Source organism: Phyllostomus hastatus, unplaced genomic scaffold, assembly GCF_019186645.2.
Source record: "Phyllostomus hastatus isolate PE091 unplaced genomic scaffold, TTU_PhHast_1.1 phas_contig_196, whole genome shotgun sequence".
Classification (NCBI taxonomy): domain Eukaryota; kingdom Metazoa; phylum Chordata; class Mammalia; order Chiroptera; family Phyllostomidae; genus Phyllostomus; species Phyllostomus hastatus.
In genome coordinates, this window is record NW_025333709.1 from 28,759,847 (window position 1) to 28,784,167 (window position 24,321).

Genomic DNA, 24,321 nt, shown 5'->3' on the forward strand with positions numbered 1-24,321 from the left:
TTCAAGATTGAGTTAGGATTAGTATTTATTCTTTATTTATGGTAAAGAAGCTGCTTTACAGTACTTCCAAACTATTATTATCACCTTTCTTTCACATATAACCAACTTGATATATGCATTCACATAAGACTTTAAGCCAACTGGAAGACAAATAATAATGGACTAATTATGACTGCAGAGCTGCATACTTGGAAGCACACAATAGATGCTCAATAAAAAGAAGCAAGAATGAATGCCAATGAACTTTATTTACATTCTTAAATTATAAAATGGAATGCCTATTATTTCACTTTAACAAAATCTGTATTAGTCCTCTCTTTAAGGAATGCCCTCTAAGTTTGTTAAAACTACACAGTGTTTCTGACATAGCTCATTAAAAACAACTGTAGCCCACACATTATTTGTCTGGACTCAGCAGTTACAAGGAGGAATAAATAAGCAGGACTAATTTGAAAGTAAAACCATCATTTTCAAAATAGAATTTTAATTCAAAATAGAATTTAAAGCTGCCTTCTACATTCTAACTAATACACTTATTCACTGAAAATACATGTAAGAATATGTCTTGATTTTAAGACACCTCTGTCCAAGTTGGGTGATAATTTTCACAGTCCTCCTTTGGACCTCTAAGAGTTATCCAAAGGTAATACAAGTAGGAATGGCCAATGTCTCTCAGAAACTGCTTTAACAAAAAAATGGAAATTGAGTTGAATCTTGAAGGAGGGAAAGTCTTAAATAAGAGGATTGGTTTGGGGAAAAAACAAGCAACTTCACAAAGTGTTGGCTTTTTCAAGCCATAATGAATCTCACACTGGATCTTGATCTAGTGACTTTCAAATTTTTCCAATTTTTACTTATTTCTTATTTTACATGTATTTATTTCCCAAATAGTTATAAAATGATTCAATACAGCTTACATACCATATATATATATGTATATACATATACATATATATGTATATATATGTATGTATATACACACACATATATGTATGTATGTATGTATATACACATATATATACATATATTTATATATACATATATATACATATATATATATATATTCAGTGCAACATATCTGTGTTTAAATTAGTAAAGTGTGACAAAGGAAACTTAAATTTAGAATTCCAAGCCTTCAGGGAGAAATGTAATATATCAATATGCTGGTCATTAAGATCTTACATAATTATTAAAGCTGAATTGTACCTACATTCTGAGATTCCCAGTGGCCAAAGCAAATAGAGAAGTTAATGAATCTTAGGATTCCCGTTGCCAAGAAGTTACAAACTATTCAGGAAATAAAATAATTCTCAGAGTACTAGGGTCTGGGAAAATTTTTCTCCCATAGGTCTTCATATATAAGATACTGATTGATATGGTGACCATTATCCTCAATAACATCACAGTAATAGATGTGATAATGAATATCTTATGACTTCTTGTTGTGTGCTTTTGTGTATATGGAAGGCATAATTTAAAGCCAAATTCAGCGAAAGGGATCTACACTGGGGCAAACTAAACATTAGCATTCAAGTATACAAAGTCAGAGATAGTCTTCCTTAATGTTAGGATAAAATCTTGGCTCTTTAGTAGACATTGTTAAATGAAATCCTGGTTGTTATTCAAAAAGAGTTTTTGGACGTTGTGACCAACTGAATAACATATATCCCAATAAAAGGTTTTTAAGTTAAACAAAAACAATGTACACCAAAGTAAATACTTCTTTCATGAATTAAATTTGGCTAGCAAGGCTGATAATTTGTAACCTACAATACACAGATCAGTTGACAAATTCCACGTGGAATGGGACTCTGTATGCTGTCTTTTTCACTGCTGTATCACCAGCTTTTAGCATAGTGTCTTGGAGTAAATGTTCAATAAACATTTGAGGAAAAATGAATGAATGAATGAATGAATGAAGTGAACCTCCACACATCTTATTCTACAGTCAAGGTTTTGCAAAGTGTTGTGCAATATAGAGAGGTTCTTTGCTTCACCAAAAACCTGAAGCATCAATCTTCTCTTTTACGCATTAAAAGAAGATCCATATGAATTAAAAAAGTAGGCCTCACATGCTTTTAGGAAAATTCAGAAAACTGATTAAGAGCTAACATTGTTCCCAGAAGACAAAACCTCCCTTTTTAAGGTTGTTGTGAGGTACAAATAAGAAAATAAAATTAATGCATATATATAATGTCAAGATTTACATCTTTGTAAAACTATAATTCTTTAGGCACATTCCAAAGTTCTCTAAGTCCTGAACTTTCCAATTATTTGATGCCTCCATATACCTTAGAACCTTGCACTAGTCTACAACCTTCTCTCCATGCTATAGTTCCCTTTGCTTGGGGGTGTTATAATAACCCTTCTGTCTTCTTGTTTTCCCTATTTGGGGTGTATGTTTCAAAACATAGGGTAGTTAGGTCCATAGACTCTGGCTTGAAATTCTGATTCCCATTTATTAGCTGTTTGATGTTAAACTAGTTACATTACTCTAATTTTTCCTAGCATCATTATCTATAAAACGAGAATAATATATATCACATTCATATGGTATAAAGTTAAGAGCGAACAAATGTTAAGTGTTCTTATGATTATTCTACCAGAACATTATGTGTGAAACCTAAATCTGACCTTGACCATTCTTACTTAAAACCTTCAGTGATTTCTAGAGGCTCAAATCTGTATAGTGCAGTATGTAATTTTTACTTATCATCTGGCTTCAGTTTCCCTTTGCACCCCCTGTCACCCACCATCCCTCCCTCCCTCCCTCCATTTATATTCAGCTTAGCTTTTCAGGGTTCAGCTATTCAAGCAGACCACAGTCTTTTAAGTCTTTAGGATTTGGCACATGCTGTTTCTTTCTTTTGTCCTACCCCTCCCTCCCTGCTTTGGCAGAAACATTTCTATTTCTCTGGAAACCATTTCCTACTTCTTGATAGAATTAACAGCCCTCTTGTCACCATAGCACTGTCTAGAGATAGATATTTCATTTACCTATATTTGTATGTGTCTCTCTCTGATTTGTCTGTGAATTTCTCTAGGACAGGAGTCCTCTTTAAGTCATTTCTAAGTCCCAGAATGCCTGTAACATAGTAAAGATGAAATATATACTGTTAAGTAAATGAATGGACACCTAGAGCAGAGCTTCCCGCCCAACATGTGCTCAATAACATTTATCGAATTGCATTGATTGAATTTAATTTAATTCAAACAACTGTTGCTCCCACAGAACCCTAATCTACTTGCAAATAAAGGGTAGACCCTTTGGGAGTTTCAGGGTCCCTCTGGGTTACTAAATACAACCTAATACACTGGCAATTTAAGAAAGAGGTTTTCTTCACTAGAACCTAGGGAAAAAGTGGAACTTGGGACTTATAGCAGGAAGGGCGTAGAAAAAGGATTGCCTGCCCAGAGTTGCTGTCTCATTGCTTGTGTCATCCTCCCGCCCCCACCATCAAGCCTGGAGAGACGTACAAGAGGAAAGGAGGAGGAAAGAAAGGGGATGAAAAATTTGACCCGCTCCGGCTCCTCTCCCTCCCACAGAGAAGGGCTACACTAAAACAGACACCCTGAAGTGCCTCCCACGGGGTCCAGATTCTTGGAGTCCTCAAATCATCTGCCCTGTCCTTTCTTCCCCTCTTCTCTGGCTTTCCCTCTACCTTCACTTTTTCCCTCCTTCGTTCTTCCCACCACTCGCGCGCGCGCGCACACACACACACACACACACACACACACACACACACACACACACTGGGGACCAGAGAACCTCCCTGCTTCCAAATCCCCTGTTCCAGGAGCCCTGTGACTGTCAACGAAAGGTGCCAGTCACAGGCAGCCAGATGCCTGCGAGTTGAGTTAAATAAATAAACCCCACAGGTTGAGGGAGGAGAGGAAAAGAACACAGCAACCTCCAATCCGTATACACATGCATGTAGAATCCCCAACAGGCAAACAGCCGGATATCTCCTACTACTTTGAGGACGACGAGCACCACAAACAGGAACTTTAAAGGGTTTGAAATCTGTTGCCTGTTCCACTAGGAATATTGTTTGCAAGGCACAAGGTGTCTTTTGGTAGTGAGCACCCTCTGCGCATGCGCAGGTCCATTCGGGGGAATTACTGCCCTGCCGCCGACTAAGTTGCATTCCTTGAATCTTCGCCGAAAAGACCATTCTTCAATCAGAGTTAGTAATGTGGAGAGTACAAAATCGAGAGAGTTTGGGGCTTCTCTCTTTCCCTGTGATGATTGCCATGGTCTGTTGTGCACACAGGTGAGCTGTTGTTTTTTCTCAGTGTTTTTCTTGTTACATGCTTGCTGGATTATGTAGCTTCTTATTGGGGGTAGGTGTGCCTGTCTATTTCTGCTGCTCGCAGTTTGTGTTCATTCTAAATACGGTCGCTACTTCTTCCCTTCAGCACCAACGAGCCCAGTAACATGTCATACGTGAAAGAGACAGTGGACAGATTGCTCAAAGGATATGACATTCGCTTGCGGCCGGACTTTGGAGGTAAAGCTTCATCTTTTTTCAACCTGTAACCCACACCTAATTCTCTGCTGTCAAAGACAAATGTCCAAAAAAGCATGTAATTTTCATAAGCGTACACTACGCCCTACGCCCTGAACACACACACACGCACGCACACACACACACAGGATCCCCCAGTCGCAGGTGGATGAAACCCCGGGCAGAGCCGACCTTCCTCCGGCCCGACACACCCTCTGCATAGTCACTGCATTACGCGTGTGCCCACACCTGTTTTTCTAGGCTGTCCCCTGTAAGGAGGGGTGGGGGTGGAAGGAGCCCATTCAGAATGTTGTAAGCGCAGAGGAAGCCCCTCTCCACTCCCCAGCCTGTCGCCACTCTGAGAATCTGCGTCCCACCTCCCCGGCAGGGCCCCCCGTGGACGTCGGGATGAGGATCGATGTCGCCAGCATAGACATGGTCTCCGAAGTGAACATGGTGAGTGGCCTCAGGACGGGCTCTGTGGCCGGGCTTACGCAGATACGAAATGGACCGGTCTCCATGCCCTCTGCGTTTCATTGGCGGTCATCTCGCCCGGGCCCCAGGAGTCCCACTCTGCGTGCTCTCCCCACTCTGAGACACACGCACACACTCTCTCTCTTGCCTCGGGTTTGTATTTTGAACACACACACACACACACACACACACACACATACACACACACACACACACACACACACACACACACGGGCTACTGCGGTGTTCCGAAGGAAACGTGCCCCGCACTATTTGGGGGAAGACGGGTGACTGGCAGCTGTGGATCCGGTGGGGCGGAGTCTGAGGGTTACTTTGGCAGGGTTTCCTCGGGTGTTCCGATGCGGAGGGCACCATCTGCCGGCGGCCCGGTGGCCTGCACGAGGGTCCTCGGACGGTGGTCCGCAGCCTCCTTCTCGCTGGTCCAGTCCCCCGGTCTCCGCAGGTCTGGAGCCGGGACAGCCCCAGCCTCGCCACCAAGCACGAAAGCACACAGCGAGGTTCCAGAGTGTCCCATCCCTCTTTTCAGGCTCTAGCACACTGTGTTGCAGGAGCAACAGGCTGAGACAACAGTTCATGCTTGCTAATACGACAGTGCTCAAACCTGCTTCTAGGGAGCCTTGTATTGTTCCCACGTGGGGGCTGACAAATTTGCCTTGCGGCATCTTGCAAATTTAAGATGTTTTACTCTAGAAACTTAAGCATACTGAAGATGCTTGATAATTAAAGGGAAGGTAGAAGGGAGGGGGCGAGAGTAACCGCGCAACTCTTTCATTTCAAAGGGTTAACATTCTATTGTTTCCTTTTTTTCCCCTCCTCCCTTTCTGAAGCTGTTGCAAAAATGGATTGAAACCGTAGTTGTCACTTTCTCTATTGGCTGCTTCCTACCACTGTGGGTAGCAGTTTTCTAGTTAGAGTTTCTAACTGTTGCTTCTGCTAAGGCAGAAGGGAAAGCCTGTTGCTTTTCTAGAAACAACCACCTAGGGAACAGCTAGATCTACGTGAGCAGCATGTCATCCCCTCCCCCCCCACCCCAGTCCCCACTTGCGAAAAAATATTGTGTCAGCAACAATTTAGACAGCCTGAGTAATCTAAAGGCTAAAACCTTTAAGGATTTTATCCATTTACAGCTGTAAAGGCTATTGAATTGTCTTTTTATTTCATTACTAGGGTCTCAATATGTATTAACATGTTAAGGTTTAAGAATTTTCTGAAGATTAGGGAAGAAAAAATATGTTTATAATCTATTGAATATCGCTACAGTAAAAAAAGTGTGACTATTAAATTTCTGTATTTTATACTTGTAACTTACAGTTTGAATATTTTTATTTTTAAAATTGATTTTTCAATTACAGTTAACATACAATATTATATTGGTAACATAGTGATTAGGTATTTATATACCTTAGGAAATGTTCACCCCAGTACTAACTTACCTGGATTTAAATAGCTTATTTAAATACTATTTTAAAATAAGATCTCTGATTGTTGTATGGAAAAAGGAAAGCCAATTTTTAAACATGAATGCACAGCAAATATTTTCTGACTGGGCAAAGATTTTTAATAGGCTGACTTATTTATAATATTCAGTTCACATACATGGCACTACAACTAAGCACCCCAAACACACTATTGTTACACATGTATAATATAATAATATGTACATCTACAAATCATACCCAGTCAATGTTATTGCAGCTGAAAAATTAGAAAAAGCAAGTTGTTTGGATCAGGCAGGTAAATAATAATACTTTTACTGTTTACCTTGAAAGTAGCCACACAGATAATTTATAAAATAGGGGAAAGAGTAGGAAAAGCTCAAAAGACAAACTGTGCCTTTGCCAGTGGTCAACCTTCTGCATAGCATATTATACTTTTCAGAATTTTTAAAAATGTATAATTCTATTGACTATATACTACAAACACCTTTCCAGGGTTTTTTTTCTTTTAATTTTGAACTGAATCTGGAAGTTGTGATTAACCAAAACAAACCACCACCACAATAACAACAAAAAGCTCCATATAACCAGCTTTTCAACTGAATTCATATATAAGCTCAGAAAAAAAAATTGAGTTTAATTGCAGTGCCCCTGGAAATAGCTTCTAATGGTGGGATCCTAATATGGTTTATTTACTCACTGCAGCATGTGATTATATACTTGATTTTTAAAAATATTCACCAAGCAGATAAAGCTATGGCAAATACATTCTACTAAAATGCCCATTATTTTTCCACAATGGTATTAGAGATATATGGGAAAAGAGGAAGCACTGAATATTGAAAAATAAGATTAGGTTGACTTATTGTTTTCTTGTTTTTCATTTTATTGAGAGCTATCAATAAGACCCGAGATTTTTTTTTATCTTTGTTCATCTATGGCAAAGCACTGAAATAAACAGATTGAAAATAACTACAAGAAAAATGGAAACAATGAGGAATTTTAGGATTGAGGGTTTTGTATAAACACAATCTGGATGGTTAGCCCTGGTTAAGAGAATGGTCTATAATCAGCTTTGGTTTTTATATAATGTAAGTAGGGGTAAAATGTCTATGGGAAATAAGACTAATTTTTTCTTATATTAATCATGTCGTAGTAGCCTGATAGGAAGTAACTTTTGAGGTTAAGAAAAATTAAGAATGAACAAAGAATATAAAAGTAGCTTTAACGAAATTCAGACTAAAATTCATTACTAAAAGATTGCTCATTTTTATATTCTTATTCATTACCATTATTATCCACCCATTCCACAGCTGGAAAAATGATATGATAACTTTACAATACATTAGTGGATTTGAAACTAGGTTATGTTAATTTTTGTTATTTTTATAGTGAAATATGATTCCTTATTAGTTTAATGACTTGTCTGTTTTAACAACTAACATAACATCAAAAGTATTTTCTGATTCATATACTTCAGGATGTAAAATATTTTTCCCAAATAAGAAAATAAAATAGCTTCTATAGTCAAAGATCCCTACTATTGAGAATTGTAGTTACTGATCAGTGAATGTAAAACCTCTGAATAATAATATTTACACATAAAAAAAACAAAACTTAAGAGCAAACCTTTTGAGGAAATAACATTATTGATTGAATTAAGGATTTCTCTTCTGGCATCTTGTAATATATCATGTATGTGACCATGACTATATATTATTGTTTTTGAATAATCATCTTTAAAAAACACTGTGATTTCCATTTATTGTTATATTAAGCCCTGCTCTCTTAACAATTTCTGCCAAGCCATATACTTGCACACACATGCACACACGTACACACACTCTACAGTGACTAAAGATGCACAGGAGGCTGTTGGGACAAAAAAGAGACAATAGCCCCAGAAACTGCCTTCAAGGAACCCAGTGAAGCACAGATAGTGGTAAGCAAGTCTTCTCTTTGTAGAATTGAGTAGGTTGGGGAAACACGAGATTAACTCTATGCAAACGAGTGGTTGAACTCTTCTACTTCAGCTTCCAAGCTCTAGTTGTTCCTTTCTATTAAACAGGTGGCTTCCGACAATCCAGTAGGAGTTCCACCCACAGAGCTCCCCGTTGCTGAGAGAAAGACACAATGGTCCAAGTGACCACTCCCAGAAAACTTTACATCTGTTGAGTCCTACCTTAAAGTAGCCATCCCCAGTGATAGATAATTCACATGTACTTATTTTTTCTTTCCTTCCTTCATGCATGGACAGATGCAACAGTGAATGCTCCTAGAGGCATTACGAATAACAACAAAACAGCCAAAAACCCCCAAGGCTCAACTAAAATGAGCCAATTGTTTAAACAGTGCCTAAAAGAAAATCAAGTATAATTTACCAAACACTCAGTGTTGTTCAAGTCCACTATTGTGGCTGTTGTTATTTTAATATGTGGTTCCAGGTTTCTGATACACTCTTCAGTTATGTCTAATTACCATTATCTTGGTAACACGAAACAGTAACCACCTGTCAGAATCCCTCCTCTCCCCACTCATTTCTTTAAGTCAGTGTTTCCCAGTCTTTCATGTGTGCCTGAATCACTCCGAGATATTAAAATGTTAAAATGCAAACTTTGAATTAGAGGTCCGGGATGGGGCTGGGCATTCCGAGTTTCTAATGATTCCCAAGTGATACCAACTGCTGGCATGTGGACAGCGCTATGAATAGCAAAGGCTGCAGTGGGTTATTCTAAGATTTAACATTATTAAGAAATGAATGTTTTTCTCTTAAATTTCTCTAGGAATGGTATTATTCCAAGGTTCCAAATTAAGTTTAAATCTAATTTCTAGGTAGTTAAACAGGTAGCTGTGTTTGAAAGGAAAATTTAGTTGAGTTATTGATGACAAGCACCAGGACAAAGACAAGAGCCTAGATGACAGAGCTTGACTTAGACTAATAATAAGCAGTCCTCCTACTTGTGAGTCAGCCAGCCTTAAATGATGGCTATGAAAATACGGCCAAGCACTGTCACTTTGACAGTATTGTACTGTTCTGCTGCTTTACAGAGCACCAATGACTTCTCTGCAGAATGGAGAGCATTGCAGCCTGTTTTTGCCCCCACTGAGGAGCTAGCAATGGCTTTGTAAAATAGCCTAAACATGCGCTTGCTGCTGTCAGTAAATTCTCTGGGGTTACAATAGAATTTCTTTTCAATAGAGCAAATAGGTCAGTACCATTTAAAGGTAGGAACAGATATCAGCAATTAAATAAAGACATAAATTCATTTTTCTCTTATATGAGTAATCAACTAGGTCTCACTTTTAGGTGCTAGGTTAAAATATTATATCATCTGGAGAAGGTGAAAGAGGAAAAACTTACCTTTACCTTTGTGTTCGTGTTTGGAGATGACAGAAAGATTGTTTTATACATTAAGCCACATGCAATCCTATGCAGATTTTTACATTTTGAGTTCACATTTGAAAGCCTATGCTCTTAGGACTAGGTATTAAAATGTGTAACACAATGAAAATAAATAGTAACATTTGTTGAACACATCCTATGTATCAGGTATGCTTACCAAGTAGCTTTTATTTTTTACATTAGTAGCTCATTTAATCCTTAAGTCTATGCAATTATTATTCACCCATTAAGATGAAGAAATTGAAGTTGAGAGAGGGAAACTTAGGTTGAGAGAGGTTAAATAACTTGTTCAGAAGTTATAGAGCTGATAAATGGCAGAGCCCAAATTTGAAACCTAGCAGCCTGGCTCTGGAGACTGGTTCCTATCAGCTAGGCAACTAAAAATATATATTTCTAGAGTTTAGCTTTGGGACCGTGAGTGAGTCATTTGACTTCCCTGGGCTTCAGGTATGTCCTCTGTAAGATTAAGGTAAATAACATGATTGTTAAACCTATTTCTAATTCAAATATTGTATGATATAAATTTAGGTATTTAAAGAGTTTAGGCTGTCAAATCAAGATTCTTCCTCTCCATCTTATTCTCCAGTTAGAGTTCATCTCATTTCCCTTTATTTCCCCATTAGGTGTGTCAACTAACAAGCATTTATTGAATTCCCACTGAGTGCAAATGATGGTAGTCTCCTGGGAATATGACAGTAATATTGTAAGCAATCTAGGCTTCCTGAATCATCCTTGTACTTGGTCATGGCATTATCTTCCATTTTTTTTCCCTCATTAAACACATTCCCAAAGACAGCAATGAGAAATGTTGGCTCAATTGTCTTCAAAATGAGAATTAACTCATGACTGGTTTATGTTATATTGAATATTGAAACCAAGACCAAGTTAGAACTATTTGTGTCCAATGCTATCTATTGTATTCAAACTGGAATCATTGCTACACTACTGACAAACGAATACTTTGTTCAACACTTAATGTTAAACAGAAGGAAATCATTATTTTCTAGAATCTGAGTATCCTAAAAAAGTTACCCATCCCACCTAAAATCTTTCCATCAGGGGGTCTGGTATCAAGGTGTTTATCTCACCTGAACATCACTTAGTATCAATTCTGTGTTTGATGCTTTTTGTCTTGGCATGCCCCCCAAATCTTGATAGTACCCTCAAAACACACGTGAATGAAAACTTGCATTATCAAGATAGGTAAAACATTACAAAAGAAAAAATGGTATTTCATTTTTCCAAATGACTCAAGTTTTAATAACTCAAATGGCATTACTATTCTCAAGGATAATTTAAAGATGGATGACTATATGCTTATACTTGATTATATGTTAATACAGAGTTTCTCCGTGAACTTTTTTGAGCATTGAATCTTATTTTTTCATACCATGATCAAGTTTCTGCATTTTAGAATAGTCCTGTTTTTAGCAGATTGTGCATTTCATGAAATCTGACTGCTATCTATTGAAGGAAGTTAATTGTTAACAGCAAATAATCTATTACTTGGCACTTGACAGAAATGTTCCACAAAGGGTTTTATAATTAATTTCTATCAGAGGTGATAACTTAGGAAAATAAAAAGGCTGGCCACAAAAAAAGTGAAAGATACATGGGTTTTCTTTCATGAACCCAATAACCCCATTTTAGAATTTTCATAGTCTGTTTTTCTTACAGTAATTTTTTCTGCTGCCCTTTTATTAAGTGCCTAAGGTATTCCCACCCTTGCAACTCCAATAAAACCCATCATCATATTGCATATTTAAGATCAAAGGCCATTTTTCCAAGAGCCTGCATTCAACTACATTTGTGAATAAAACAGATGTAATCTCTGTGGGATACAATCTTTTTAAAAAATAGTTAAAGTTTCTATGTCAGAGTGTGAAGAGTTTCCCCCTTTGAAAGATTTTGAAACATCCATAGTTACTTGGGTCTTGGGGTATTTCAGTTCAATACATACTCACCGATGATTCGTCTTTTTTATGGCCTAAATTAGGCTCTAGGGATGGAAATATGACTAAGACATGCCCAATACCTTCAAATATTTCACAGTGTACAAAACAGTGCATGTACAAAATTATTTTAAGACAATGTGTTAGATGCTTTCATAGAGTTATACAAGTCTAGGATCCTGTGGGTGCACAGAGGGGTGGTTTCTAAGGCATGGTGAAGGGCTAATGCTTGACATGACCCTTAAAGAGGTAGAGTAGAGAGCACCATGTACTGGTGCAAATGAAAATCTTCCAAAAAAAAGGAAGGGCATAGCCATTGGCAGGTGTGCCTGAAAACAGCATGGAGTGTACTGGGAACTACAGGTAGCTTGCTATTGCAAGAAGTTAAAGGACACAAGGAGGATTGTCAAGAGATAAGACAGAATTATAAAAGCAAAGAGTAAAACAATGTTATCGAGTGTTCTCACTTGTGTAAAAAGAAGCTTCTCTATAAGCATATATTTTTGTATATGCAGTGACAATTTATGGATGAATATACAAGAAATGAGTAATAATGTTTTTTTTTTGGAAGTGAACCCAATACTAGAAGTATGAGTTGGAGGGATACTTACAGTTCTCTAGATGTTCTTTTGAATTGTTTGCTTTAAAAAATCTTATACATATTTTACACTTTCACTTTGAAAAAGCACATGCATGAATTCAAGTTTGCGTACAGGTACACCCAGAAAGAGAGGGTGAGGAAGATAGAACAATGGTGTTGGAATCCATATGCTGAGGAAATGAGTCCTAATGCTGAAATACAAAAAAGCTGCTAAAGATTTTAGCAGGTGCTGTGTTTTGCATTTCAGGTAGATCATTCTGGTAGCTATGTGGGAGATGAATTATAGCAGGCTATGACTGGGGATGGTGTTCCTAGTTAAGAAGCCAAGAGAGTGTCTCAGAGTCCAGATGAGAAATGAGAAATGCTGAAAGCAGAACAGTACGCTATGCAGCCTTAGCAGTAGAAAGGGGGAAAGGTAATTCAGAGGCAAATCAGGGCGATTTCATGACTGGTTAGGTAATGGAGGTTAAAGAGAAAATGAACCTAGGATACCCTACGGACTCCCATGTTGCATGAAGGGCACATGTGGCACCATCCGCCTAGGAAGGAAACAACAGGTAAAACAGCACCAACCACCTGGTTCACCACTGAAGTGGAGGAACATGTTTTCAGCACTATAAAAAAATCAGAGCATGTTGTATAGGTACTTTTGGGAACACTGAAGTAGAATATCACATGTTAGAATTATCCTGAATAAGACTAGTTCCTTGGTGACTTTTAGAGTTCTGTTCACAAAAAAGGGAAACTCTATAAGGATAAATCCTTGGGCCCAAAAATGGGGTGGCTGAAGGGGGTTGACTAGAGATGTGGAGAAAGGGTACTGGCCAAAGACAGAGAATAGGGTGCAATCTTAATCTCTAGCAATATTGTTCTTTGTCTAGGAAGACCTAGACCCTGACAGGATTTGGACCATACTTTTCAAATTCCTCCAGAGAAGTGAGCTTTATACCCTGTATACCCTGTTTTAGTTGCCTTTATAAAACCATATATTATAGATGGGGAAAGTAGATACGGGGGGAACCCACTTACACAGCACCTGCTCTGTTCTCCACCATGTCTCTAAAATGATTCAGAGTCCTTCTGGAACATTGTGTTTCCATGCCAAATGGTGTGAAAGCAGTGTGATTTCTTGTAGAAATCATATTTGGGGATGAAGTGAAACTGGGTATGACAGACAGCGCACGTGAGGCCAACAGCATGCCCAGAGAAATGAAGCTTAGCTGCCAGGAAATTAAAAAGTGACTCCCGTGAGCTTTGCAAGAGAACTGAAACATTTGAATGGCCTGGGGCGGGGGGATGATTTTAAACAAGAATTCAACAGAGCCCTGTCCCCCACAAATAGTCTTCTGGATAGAGGATACCTATTTAAACTACAGCACGTTCAGCAATGTCATTATTTTGTTTTGAGAAAGAAGGCAGAGAAACAGGTGGAGAAACAGATTTAAGTAGAAGAGAGTTCTTAGGTAGCTGTTAGCAATCGGCTAGCCCATCCTTTCCTAAACTGAAAGGCAGTAGAGGTTTAAGGCCCTTCCTGATACAACAGAAAAGTTAGAGGACAGATGTCTTGCTCCTGCTGCTGTGAGGATTCATCAGGCAAGTTGCTAGGAGTGAATCCTGCTTGAATGAGTGGGTTTATTTGGGATCCTTCCTGAAAGAGGGGGAATAGTTTTGATGAAAGCTAGGGTCCCTGCCTACTCTAACCCTCTGTGACTCATGAGGAGGTTTATCTTCTTCTGGTCTATTATTTTCAAGGCAATGATATACAATTCCGCAGTCAACAGAAACAGTTTTGTGGTTTTCAAAGAGACAGTTCAATGACATTTATTTGAAATCCTACCTGTGCCTGGAACATTTTCTCATGTCAGAGGCCATCATTTCTCCCTCGTATCCCCTGCAATCCTCTCCCACCCAAATGCATCTGGAGCTACTTCAGAACTCATAGGAAGTCATCTTTCTTCTCCGGAGCAGTTTTTGCAGCCACAGTAGAGAGAATTCTGCTGGAGAACATGTGTAGTGGGCATATAAAAAATCAAGACTCAGAAAAGACAAAAGTCCCAATATAAGCAATGATCATTGTTTGGCATGTATAAGGTTTTTATTTATTAACCTTGTCTCTCCCTGCCCCCCAACTATATAAGCTCCAGGAAGTTTAGTATTGTATTTTTATGCTCTGTATGTAACTCCTTGCATATTGCAGGGACTTAATAACAATAACATTTATTAAGATTATAAAGGAATTTCCTAGTCGTAAAAAAGAATAATAATGACAATTTAACTATTAATTCAGAAATTAATAGTTTCTCTGTCAGATGTACCTTATACCTTCATCTGTAATTTTTTTTATGTTGATCATGAATCATGACCTGTTTCCATAGAAACAACTTTATCACATGACATAGCTAATTTCACTTCGTGACAAATATCAATGTATATATATAAGTATATATATGCTTCTTGACATACGATGGGAGGTGTGTTCTGACAAACCCATCCTCAACTGAAAATATCATAAGTCAAAAATGACTTAATCCACCTAACCTACTGAACATCATAGCTCAGCCTAGCCTACCTGACACATGTTCAGAACACTTACATTAGCTTGCAGGTGGGCAGTATGTTAAGTTTTATCCCTAGAGTAATTGCCTTCCTCTTCTACCAGAAACAGAAGACACGGATGGGCATTTCATGAACATTATGGGATGCAAACACCACAACACACAATATCTTTAAAATGGTGGCAACACAGTACACGGTAGATTAGGGGCTGTTGACTCTGGGATCGCACAGCTGGCTGCAGCTGTGGCTTCCTGCCTCTGCCCAACACTGGGACAGAGTACCACCCTGCATATCCATAGCCTAGGAAAGATCAAAATTCAAAATCTGTACTGACTGAGTATTTCTACTGACTGCATACCACTTTTGCACTATTATAAAGTAGGAAAATTGTAAGTTGAACCATGGTAGGTTGAAGACCTCTGCACATAAACATGCATACACACACAAAGCAAACCTTTATAAGTCTTAGATAATGACGACTGCCTTTCATTTCCAAAATGTCATCTCCATACTGGTGCCTGGACTATCACTGTTCCTGGAAACACTTAAGAAATTATTCAAGAATAAACTGATTTGCCCTGGCTGGCATAGCTCAGTGGATTGAGCACGGGCTGGGAACCAAAGTGTCCCAGGTTCGATTCCCAGCCAGGGTACATTCCTGGGTTGCAGGCCATAACCCCCAGCAACCGCACATTGATGTTTCTCTCTCTCTCTCTCTATCTCCCTCCCTTCCCTCTCTAAAAAATAAATAAATAAATAAATAAATAAATAAATAAAATCTTAAAAAAAATAAATTGATTGATGACTAGAAACTGAATGGCATTTAAAAAGAAGGAAATCAAACATAAAAAGTAGTACGTGACAAGGGATTCTTCAGCCAATCTGGAGAAGTCTTGAATGAGATAAGTTAGATTTTAAAAGATGACCAAGGAACTTAATAAAATTTGAAAATATAGTCAAAAATACATCTAATCCAAAAATATATACATTTAACATATATATATACATATTATATATCTTTCTATATCTATTTATTCATATATCTAGTCATTTTTGCTCCTAATTGTGTCCTTGCAATTACATAGTATGTTTGCTTTCAAATGTCGACTCTTGTCTGAAACTCTTACATCTGCACTATAATTTGTCGTAACTAGTAACTATCATATTACATTGTGATAAAAGATTCTTTCCACTGACATCACAGCCCCTCTGCCCTGTTCCCCAGTCTATCACCAACACACACAAGTCAACATACCCCAAAGGAACAACTGAGAAAATAGAACAACTGAGTCGAAGCTAATGAAAAAAGTAGATTCACTATAAAGGTTAATAATGTTGGTCAATGAATACTTTGACTTAGTGTGGTAAGAACTGATTTTTAGAAGTTTTGAAGTTGGAAATGAGAGGAGGACAGGATGAAAAACTTGGAGATTAGAATGTATTCACAAAACTGGAAAACCATACAGTGATCCCTCACCTATCATGGGAGTCACGTTCCAGAGACCCCTGGGATAGGTGAAAATCCACGAAGTAGTGGTGTTATATTTTTTTATTATTTATATATTTTTAAGGCTTTATAAACCCTTCCCAAACTCCTATAAACCTTTCCTACACTCTTATAAACTCTTCATATGCTCTTAAACACTTTCTACACTCTTAAACCTACATAATTTTAACAACATATAAAATTCAATATGGGTCCTCACCAGTGAAGTATACAGCCATCCCTCACTATATCGAGGTGAGGTTCACTTATTGCGGCTTCACTGTATTGAGGATTTTTTTGAGGGAGACTGTATTCAGTCCTTGGTGAGTTATTGGCATATATTGCCTATGTCTATGCGAACACCGCTTTAGGGGGCACCCCACAAGCCCTGTTGTCATGCAGTTTGAAGGGGATTTCATAACCTGGTTCTTTAAATTTGTGGAAGGGAATGACTTCCAGGATACACAGCTGGCATCTGCCCTAATGTGTTCAAAATCGCTGTTTTAGAACTTAGGCATATATTGATGAATTAAATTTTTGCATAGTCACCATGCAGCTGTTTCACATTTCAAATGATTTTCACCTCTGGTTCTGCAAAACGGACAGAGATATGTGAACCCAAACTCAGAGCAAATGCCATTGTTTTTCTTTCAATACTATTCAGTCTCACTGAGAGGTTTGTTTTTGCATCAAAATATGGATGTATTTTGGTAGTGTATATAGGGACCATCTGCGTAAGTTGATTTCAGACTAAATGGGAAGCCACCAGCTTGGAATGCCATCATCAGATCTCAGTAACTTCAGCTTTGATTCTGCTAAAAGGCAAATAACCCTGAGAGAGGCAACAATAATGCTAGTTTTCAATTCCTGTATTTAAGCCAGAGTGTGAATGAATGGTTGAATGAGAAAACAGGTTTGTTTAAGGGTCAGAGATGAGAAAAGGACATGAGGAGAAAGGGAAAACCAGAGTTATTTTATACTTTTGCCAGGAATCAGCAGTTTTCTGACTTCAGGACCTGATATGACACAGCTAGAAAAAAATGGCTAAGGTGTGCTGAGACAGCACTGTTCATAGTGATCCTCTCTACACGAAAGGAGTTTGGCTTGCTTTGACAGTAATGCCCAATATTTTGCAGCTCAAGATGTGAAATCAACAAATTCACCCCTGTTCTCTAGATGTAGCACCCATGCTGACTGGGCAAGGTGACGATAGCGACTTATAGTTTTAAAAACCTGATGAATCTCATAGTTAAATTCAGTGTCCAGTGGGTAGCACATGGGCAATTTTTTAAGTCCAGATACTCCGTATCTGGCAAATTTAATTTTGGTTTTTCCTATTAAGTACATTCCCCTTGAATGTGCTTCTGGCCAGTTATATTTGAATGATTTCAAATCACTTTGAAATATCAAAATGCTGTTGTATCCTAATTTATACTCTGAGGTATAAATCTTATGACTTAAGCCCTCTAATTCTCAGTTCCATGTAGAATAGAAATAATTTCTGTTCTCCCTATTTCAGAGAGCTGTGAGAATCAAAAGAGATAAATCATATACAAATATGTTCTATATATGTGATGTATAATCTTTACCATATACATTTTAAGTGCTGGTATTTTTATTATTTGTCTATTATCTTCCATGTTTTTAATTAACCTCTTCCTTTTTCATGCCAAAACATCAGGAGTAACATTCATATCATTCATAATCAAATATAGTAATATTTTTTGTATGGTATTTTCATTGTGCAATTGAAATTCACATTACTTCTAATTGTGAAGTTATTGTGTGAGATGACAAAAAAGTGAAAAGAATTTCCCCCACCTTGTCTCCTGATCATGTTCTGTTGGTTCTCTGAGACCTTGCAAACATAACATTTTGATCCATTGTGGTCCTCCCAAAGCTCTCTAAATTTCATATTTTGCATTACTCCCTGGTATGTGGGAAAAAATGGGGTATATGGTTTTCCATGAGGTTAGCCTAGGCATTGGACCCCTGGAGTTGACTTAGTTATATAGTTTCAGTTAGAACCTTCCACTTACAGGATATGTTACCTTGGCATTAGTTAAGTCTAATCACATAATCTATTGTACAAATATGCACTTTTGATAGTAAATGGGAACACTATTAATATTACCTGCTACAAGAAGTGTAAACAAGTACAGTCTTGGGAAAGCCAAGGATTTAGGATCTTGGGAAAGCAAAGGATTTAGGATCATCCTTTGCCACTCAAAGCTCGAATTTTTTCCTCTTTAAAATGGGAAAAATGATGCTTTCTTCTTAGGTCATTGAGACAATGTGTTGCCTGACTTAAGGAAAATATTTCTCCTCCTCCTTCATCTTTTCTCTCCTTCATCATCTTCTTATCCTTCTTCATTATCATCTTATTTATTGAGTACTTGCTGTGTACCAAGAACTGTTATTAGTGCTTTATATGTAAATATTAACAATAGAATTAGGTGGAGTAAATGAGGTAACCTAAAAGAATTTTTACGGTAAAGTTTGAATAATCGAACAAATAAAAACATCATCTTTTAGCTCACCAATTGCTTTATAAGAACAAAGAAACTTGCTAGGAATTATGAGGGTTATTAAAAATTGTAGGATTTACTTTATTTGTTCAAGGAACAGGCAAGAATCTTACTGAGAAGGTAAGTAGTGAAAAGATAACTGTCTACATGAGATCATAACTGATAAAAAACCATACTCATTACATGGTGTTATAGATAAGAGAATGCAACCAAACTGAGATGTGTAAGAGGAGAATAATGTGGGTAGGAAGATGATGGATATTCCAGGCAGAGAAAATAGTAGTACTAAGAGGTTTGTTGAGGTAAGATTACCAAGCATATTCAGAAACAGAGAGATTAATTAATAGCATATGAATCTCAAGGTCTGGGAAATCCACTTAATCCATAATGACACATAATGAAGTATGTAGAAAAGTTAAATAACTTCCCCAAAGTTACACAACTATTAAGTGATAGAGCTGTGACTTGCAGCAAAGTAAATTGGCTTCAGAATGTTATGTGTAGGAGTTAGGTCACTGAATCAGTTAGATCACAAAATGTCATTATCTCTAATAACATTTAAAGAAAAAGATGTTTCAAAGATTAGGAAATGTGGTTACTGCTTAGCAAAATGCGTCCTAAGATGAAAAGCATTGATATTGTTTACCCCAGAGTTAAACTTTATAAAGATTAAATTATGGCTTGATTACTGTTTTCAGGTTTATGAAAATGTTTCATCCATTCACTGACTGAAATCACAGTGGAACGATTGTATGCAAGGTGTTACTTAAAGTGCTGTATTAGATACTTACTGGAAATAGGAAGAAAGAACAGATTTGATGCTCCTCCTGAGAAAACTCTTGAAGAAAGAAACAAAGTTTAGATTAGACTTAAGGAAGAACGTCTTGACTGTGATGACTGAGATGATACTGGAAGGAGCTACAAAGAAAACCCGGGAAGTGTCCATCCTTAGAACGCTTTAGAACAAGAAAAGATAACTATATCTGCCCTAGTTGGCTTACACAGCTCTTCTGTCCAAAGGCAAAAGAGCATGACAAGAAAGAACATTCCTCTTAGTCCATTCCTGATTAAGGAATTTCACATTCTAAAAGTTTTACTTGATATTTACAAACAATCCATTGTACAATCTCCAAATACCCACATTTCGATCGCCTTGACAGTCTGTACCATTCAAGATTACAACCAGGCCCTCGGAAGCTGTGGCAGTGCACTTGGCTAGGCTGCCATTAATTCAGTTGCTCTTTCTAGAAAAACTAATTTATTGACCTTACAGTGCACAGGACTCACACTTATATTTTAGAAAAAGTTGCATGTCACTCACTTCACAGTAGTTAAAAAAGAAGTGATGCAGGAGACATTAAATTCTCAAAAGCCAAGGGTCTCCTGTAATGAGATCTTCTTGAAGACTATGTCTGGCAAGTGTCTTCCACAAAGGGTAGGCTAAGTTAAACATGTTGAGTTAAATTTATAGTATAATGCATTCAGTTCAAGTCTGTGTATACTTCTGTATATAGTCCAGGAAAAAAAAAAGACAACCCTTAACATAAAGAACAAAAATAGTTATTACAATATAATGAATATATACCATATATTGGGTACCAGAATAAATACTTGACATCAGTTTTTACAAGAGCCATAGAGATACAGGAATATTTAACCATGCAATATTTGTGAAAATCCCAATTTCACAAATAAAGAACTGAGTCCAAGAAGGTCGATTTGTGTTGGAATTGTGTTGAAAGCTTAAGCCTGTTTGACTTCACAGCCAGATATGTAACCCTCTTTTAGGCTCTGAGACCCAATTCCAATGTGCATGTGTGTGTGGGAGGGTGTTTCTCACACATACAAGCAGTTATCTGGACACCAGCTGGGTGCCCTACCCTTCAACTCAATTCTGACACCACCCAGAGACAGTATCAGGTTCCACAGCTTAGGGGTTCCATTCTACAAGACTGCCCCTCCACTTCAGATTCCAGTTGCAAGCCCAGGTTGCCTGTATTTATTATCAGAATGACTATAAATCAGAGGTGTCCACAATGTCCTTTTAGGTTTCAATTCTTTTTTGCTACAGCAGCTCTCAGAACTCAGAGAAACATTTTACTAACTGGATCATTGGTTTATTGCAAAAGGAAATAACTCAGGAGCAGCCACAGGGAAGAGATACACAAGATACGGTGTGGGGAAGGGGAGCAGAGCTTCCAGGCCCCTCCAGAAGCTTCCCTCTCCCAGCATCTCCATGTGGTCACCACCCCAGAATCTTCCCAAACCTTGCCTCTTTGGGTTTTTAAGAGACTTCATTACACAGGCATGATTGATTATATCATTGGCCATTGGTGATTGAACTTCATATTCATCTTCAGCCCTTCTTTCTTCACTGGAGGTCAGGGAATGGGACTGGAAGTTCTAATACTCTAAACCTGTGGTTGGCTACCTTGGCAACCAACCCCTATCTTTAGGTGCTTCCCAAACGTCACCTCATTAACATAACAAAAGACAGCTTTACCACTCACTTCCCTTAAGAAATTCCAAGGGTGTTTGGATCTCTGTACCAGAGAAAGGGAGGGATGGAGGGGAAGAAGGCTAAATATATATTTCTTATTATAAATCACAATATCATGCCCACTTTCTCATTTTATCCAAAAGGTTTTTTTTTCCCATTTTAGAGTTAATTCTGAATTCTGTTATTAAGAACAACAGATCTTTTATTTCTCGGTGAAGGGTAGGCAGAATCCTTCCTCCCAGTTGACTGAGTTTTGAATTTCAGGCCTCAAACAAGCATTAGCATGGGGAATAGGTGGTGTTCTCTCTCCGGTTCAGTGGGATTACTTTCCTGAACAGAGCCTTGCCATCATCATAATCAGAGATATGAGAGAGAGATAAAGGGAGAGAGAGGGAGAGAGAGAGAGAGAGAGAATATGACTTTCACCAGAGGAGAGGGTTCCTTGGAGGCAGTCCAAGTTCTTGGTTCTCCCTCCATAAAACAGGAAACATAACATTTTTCCTGTCGGTTTCATTTGCAGGGGTGATTTGTTTGTTTAAGTCCAAGATGAACTCAGAAAACCTAAAGTCTGTTATTTTTCAATCCACAAGAGTTCCTGCTGGTGGGAAGAAAGAACTGTGCCCCAGTCTAAGATCCTCTGATGGGGGGCACCGCAGGTTCCAGCAACGGGAGGGGAAGAGCGTGACGACACTTTCTTGGTGGAGAGAGGAAGCCAATTAGACAACCCATTTCAGGGTAGAGAAGATAGAAAGGGCTCAGGTATATTTAGTTCTTTTTATTTTTCCCACTGAACACTGAGAGAGAAATCAAACAGGAATATGTAAAGGTCAGATCATTTCATCACTGTCCTTTCAGAACTGAGAAATTACATTATGAAATGCAGATGGCATCTCAAGGTTAAAATAGCAAGTTATTATTACCACATAGCTTACAGAAGGTATTTTTCAAATCCCTGCCACACAGAAGGATATGTATTAAAAAATTTAAAAACCTCTGTTTCTTTTGGCTTGATTCAAATGATGACAGTAGAAATATGGCAATCACTTAGCTTGCTTCTACAGAAATAAAAACCAGAAGGATTTAATGCAGAGCAACAGTATGCTTATAAAGAAGGAGACATTCATGGAGCATAGTTTAGGAAAAAACAACTTGCTTGAAATAAACTGTTGTTTCTCTATTTCAGAAATACAGAGTTAGGCTATTCAAGAGACCTCTAAATTGTGCTAATGCCATTACAGACTTTCACCTTTACTTTTTTGTTTTTGTTTTTTGGTCCTAAATAAAGCATAACACTGCTACTCACCAATACAGATCTTGCTGTACTTGTTCATCCCTTACAGTTAAAGAATAGTATGTGCTCTTATGTCTCAGTGGGAGATTGGCAAGGACAGGCTTAACTATACATGCGCATTCACTGCAGGCTGCTGTCCCACACAGGTTCAGGCACACACAGGTCAGGTCAAGTCAGAATTTTACTGCCCATGGTTCCAGGATATTGCTAACTTCCTGGGGGTGGGTTGGGTTGGGTGCGACACAAAGTGGAATTCAGGTAAAGTTATAATTTTAGGTATAATGCCTTGTGGGTTTTACTGAGCTATGAAAATATGTCATTTCAGAAGGACTTTCATAACTACAGTCATCAGGGTAGTATATTATTTTGTAAGTTTTAAACCCTTTCACCTTCTGATTTTATTGGAGAGCTACTAGAAAAGAAAAACCTATGTCAGCCAGCATATATACATGTGATATATATATAGAATTATACATATATTGTTATATAGTTGTGCATATATCACATATATATGTATACACACACGTGTGTATGTGTGTATATATATACATATGTATATATGTATATACATATATATTCATACACACACATAGTTAGTTAGTTAGTTAGTTAGTTAGAAGTTCCCAAGAAGATTTTTTTGCACATATGGAATTTCCGGATACAAAGGGGAAAATGAAGGTCCAATGGAAATAGTTCAGGGACGCAAAGAATAATTTTGATGAGTAAGAGTTTATAGATACCTGCTTATTATCTTTGTTGGACAGCTGCTTTGCAGATGGCTTTCTATAAGTAGACATTCAGTACCGAAAGAAAGACTATTTTCCCCTAAATTGTCTCCTCTGCATTCAGAAGCAAATTAACAACCAATGTTCAACACCATCTCCTGACTCCTCACATTCTCTTCACCTCGCTGTAGATAAATGAAAGAAAAACAATCACAAACTCCATTTCAATATCACTGAGAAGTCTTCTCTCTTCTGTCTCTCCATCCCTTACATCCTCTTTCTCCCTATGTTTCCTTAATTTGGTAGTTAATGGAGACTCACTGGCTACCATCTGTTCAGGAAAAGCAGCTCGGTGGTAAACAAATAGGTTGGTGCTTGGCCCACCCTGGGTTTTGGCTCTTTGTGAGTACTCTCTGTTCATTTCCTTGTCTCTGAGTGTTGGGGCAGGAAAAAGAAATGCCAGTAGAAAAATAAATCTTTGGGCTGGCCCTTCCACTTGCTGAGAATAGCAGGGAGGAAGAAAGAGATGATGTTGAAGGCTCTACCAGTCATTCTGTGGTGCTGAAAGCAAGACCCGGGAAAAGTGAAGTGGCCCTTTGTTTAAGGGACAAGTTAATGAGCTTTCGGAAATACAAAATACGTGCAGAGTTGAGAAGGGAAAATTCTCTGACCAACCATACAGGGAAGCTGAGGCCAGAATAGAGAATAGAGGGCAAGCATAAAGAAGAAGAGAGGAGACAGAAAGAACTGGGAAACTGGACAAGAAGTTGCAGTTCTCAGCAAATAAGGCCTAGTGTTGGGGTGGCTGAAAGAATTTAAAACAGGGATTTTGTTATTTGA

General features: G+C 38.0%; 1 protein-coding gene across 1 annotated transcript in view; it reads left to right on the forward strand.

Moving 5' to 3' along the window:
* The first annotated feature begins 4,131 nt into the window (after positions 1-4,131).
* GABRB1 (gamma-aminobutyric acid type A receptor subunit beta1) overlaps positions 4,132-24,321 on the forward strand; it is a 332,210-nt gene continuing 312,020 nt past the window's right edge. The window contains exons 1-3 of the mRNA XM_045834675.1: positions 4,132-4,274; positions 4,420-4,511; positions 4,897-4,964. Coding sequence (XP_045690631.1) covers positions 4,195-4,274; positions 4,420-4,511; positions 4,897-4,964 — 240 coding nt within the window. The 5' untranslated portion in view covers positions 4,132-4,194. The remainder of the gene's footprint in view (positions 4,275-4,419; positions 4,512-4,896; positions 4,965-24,321) is intronic.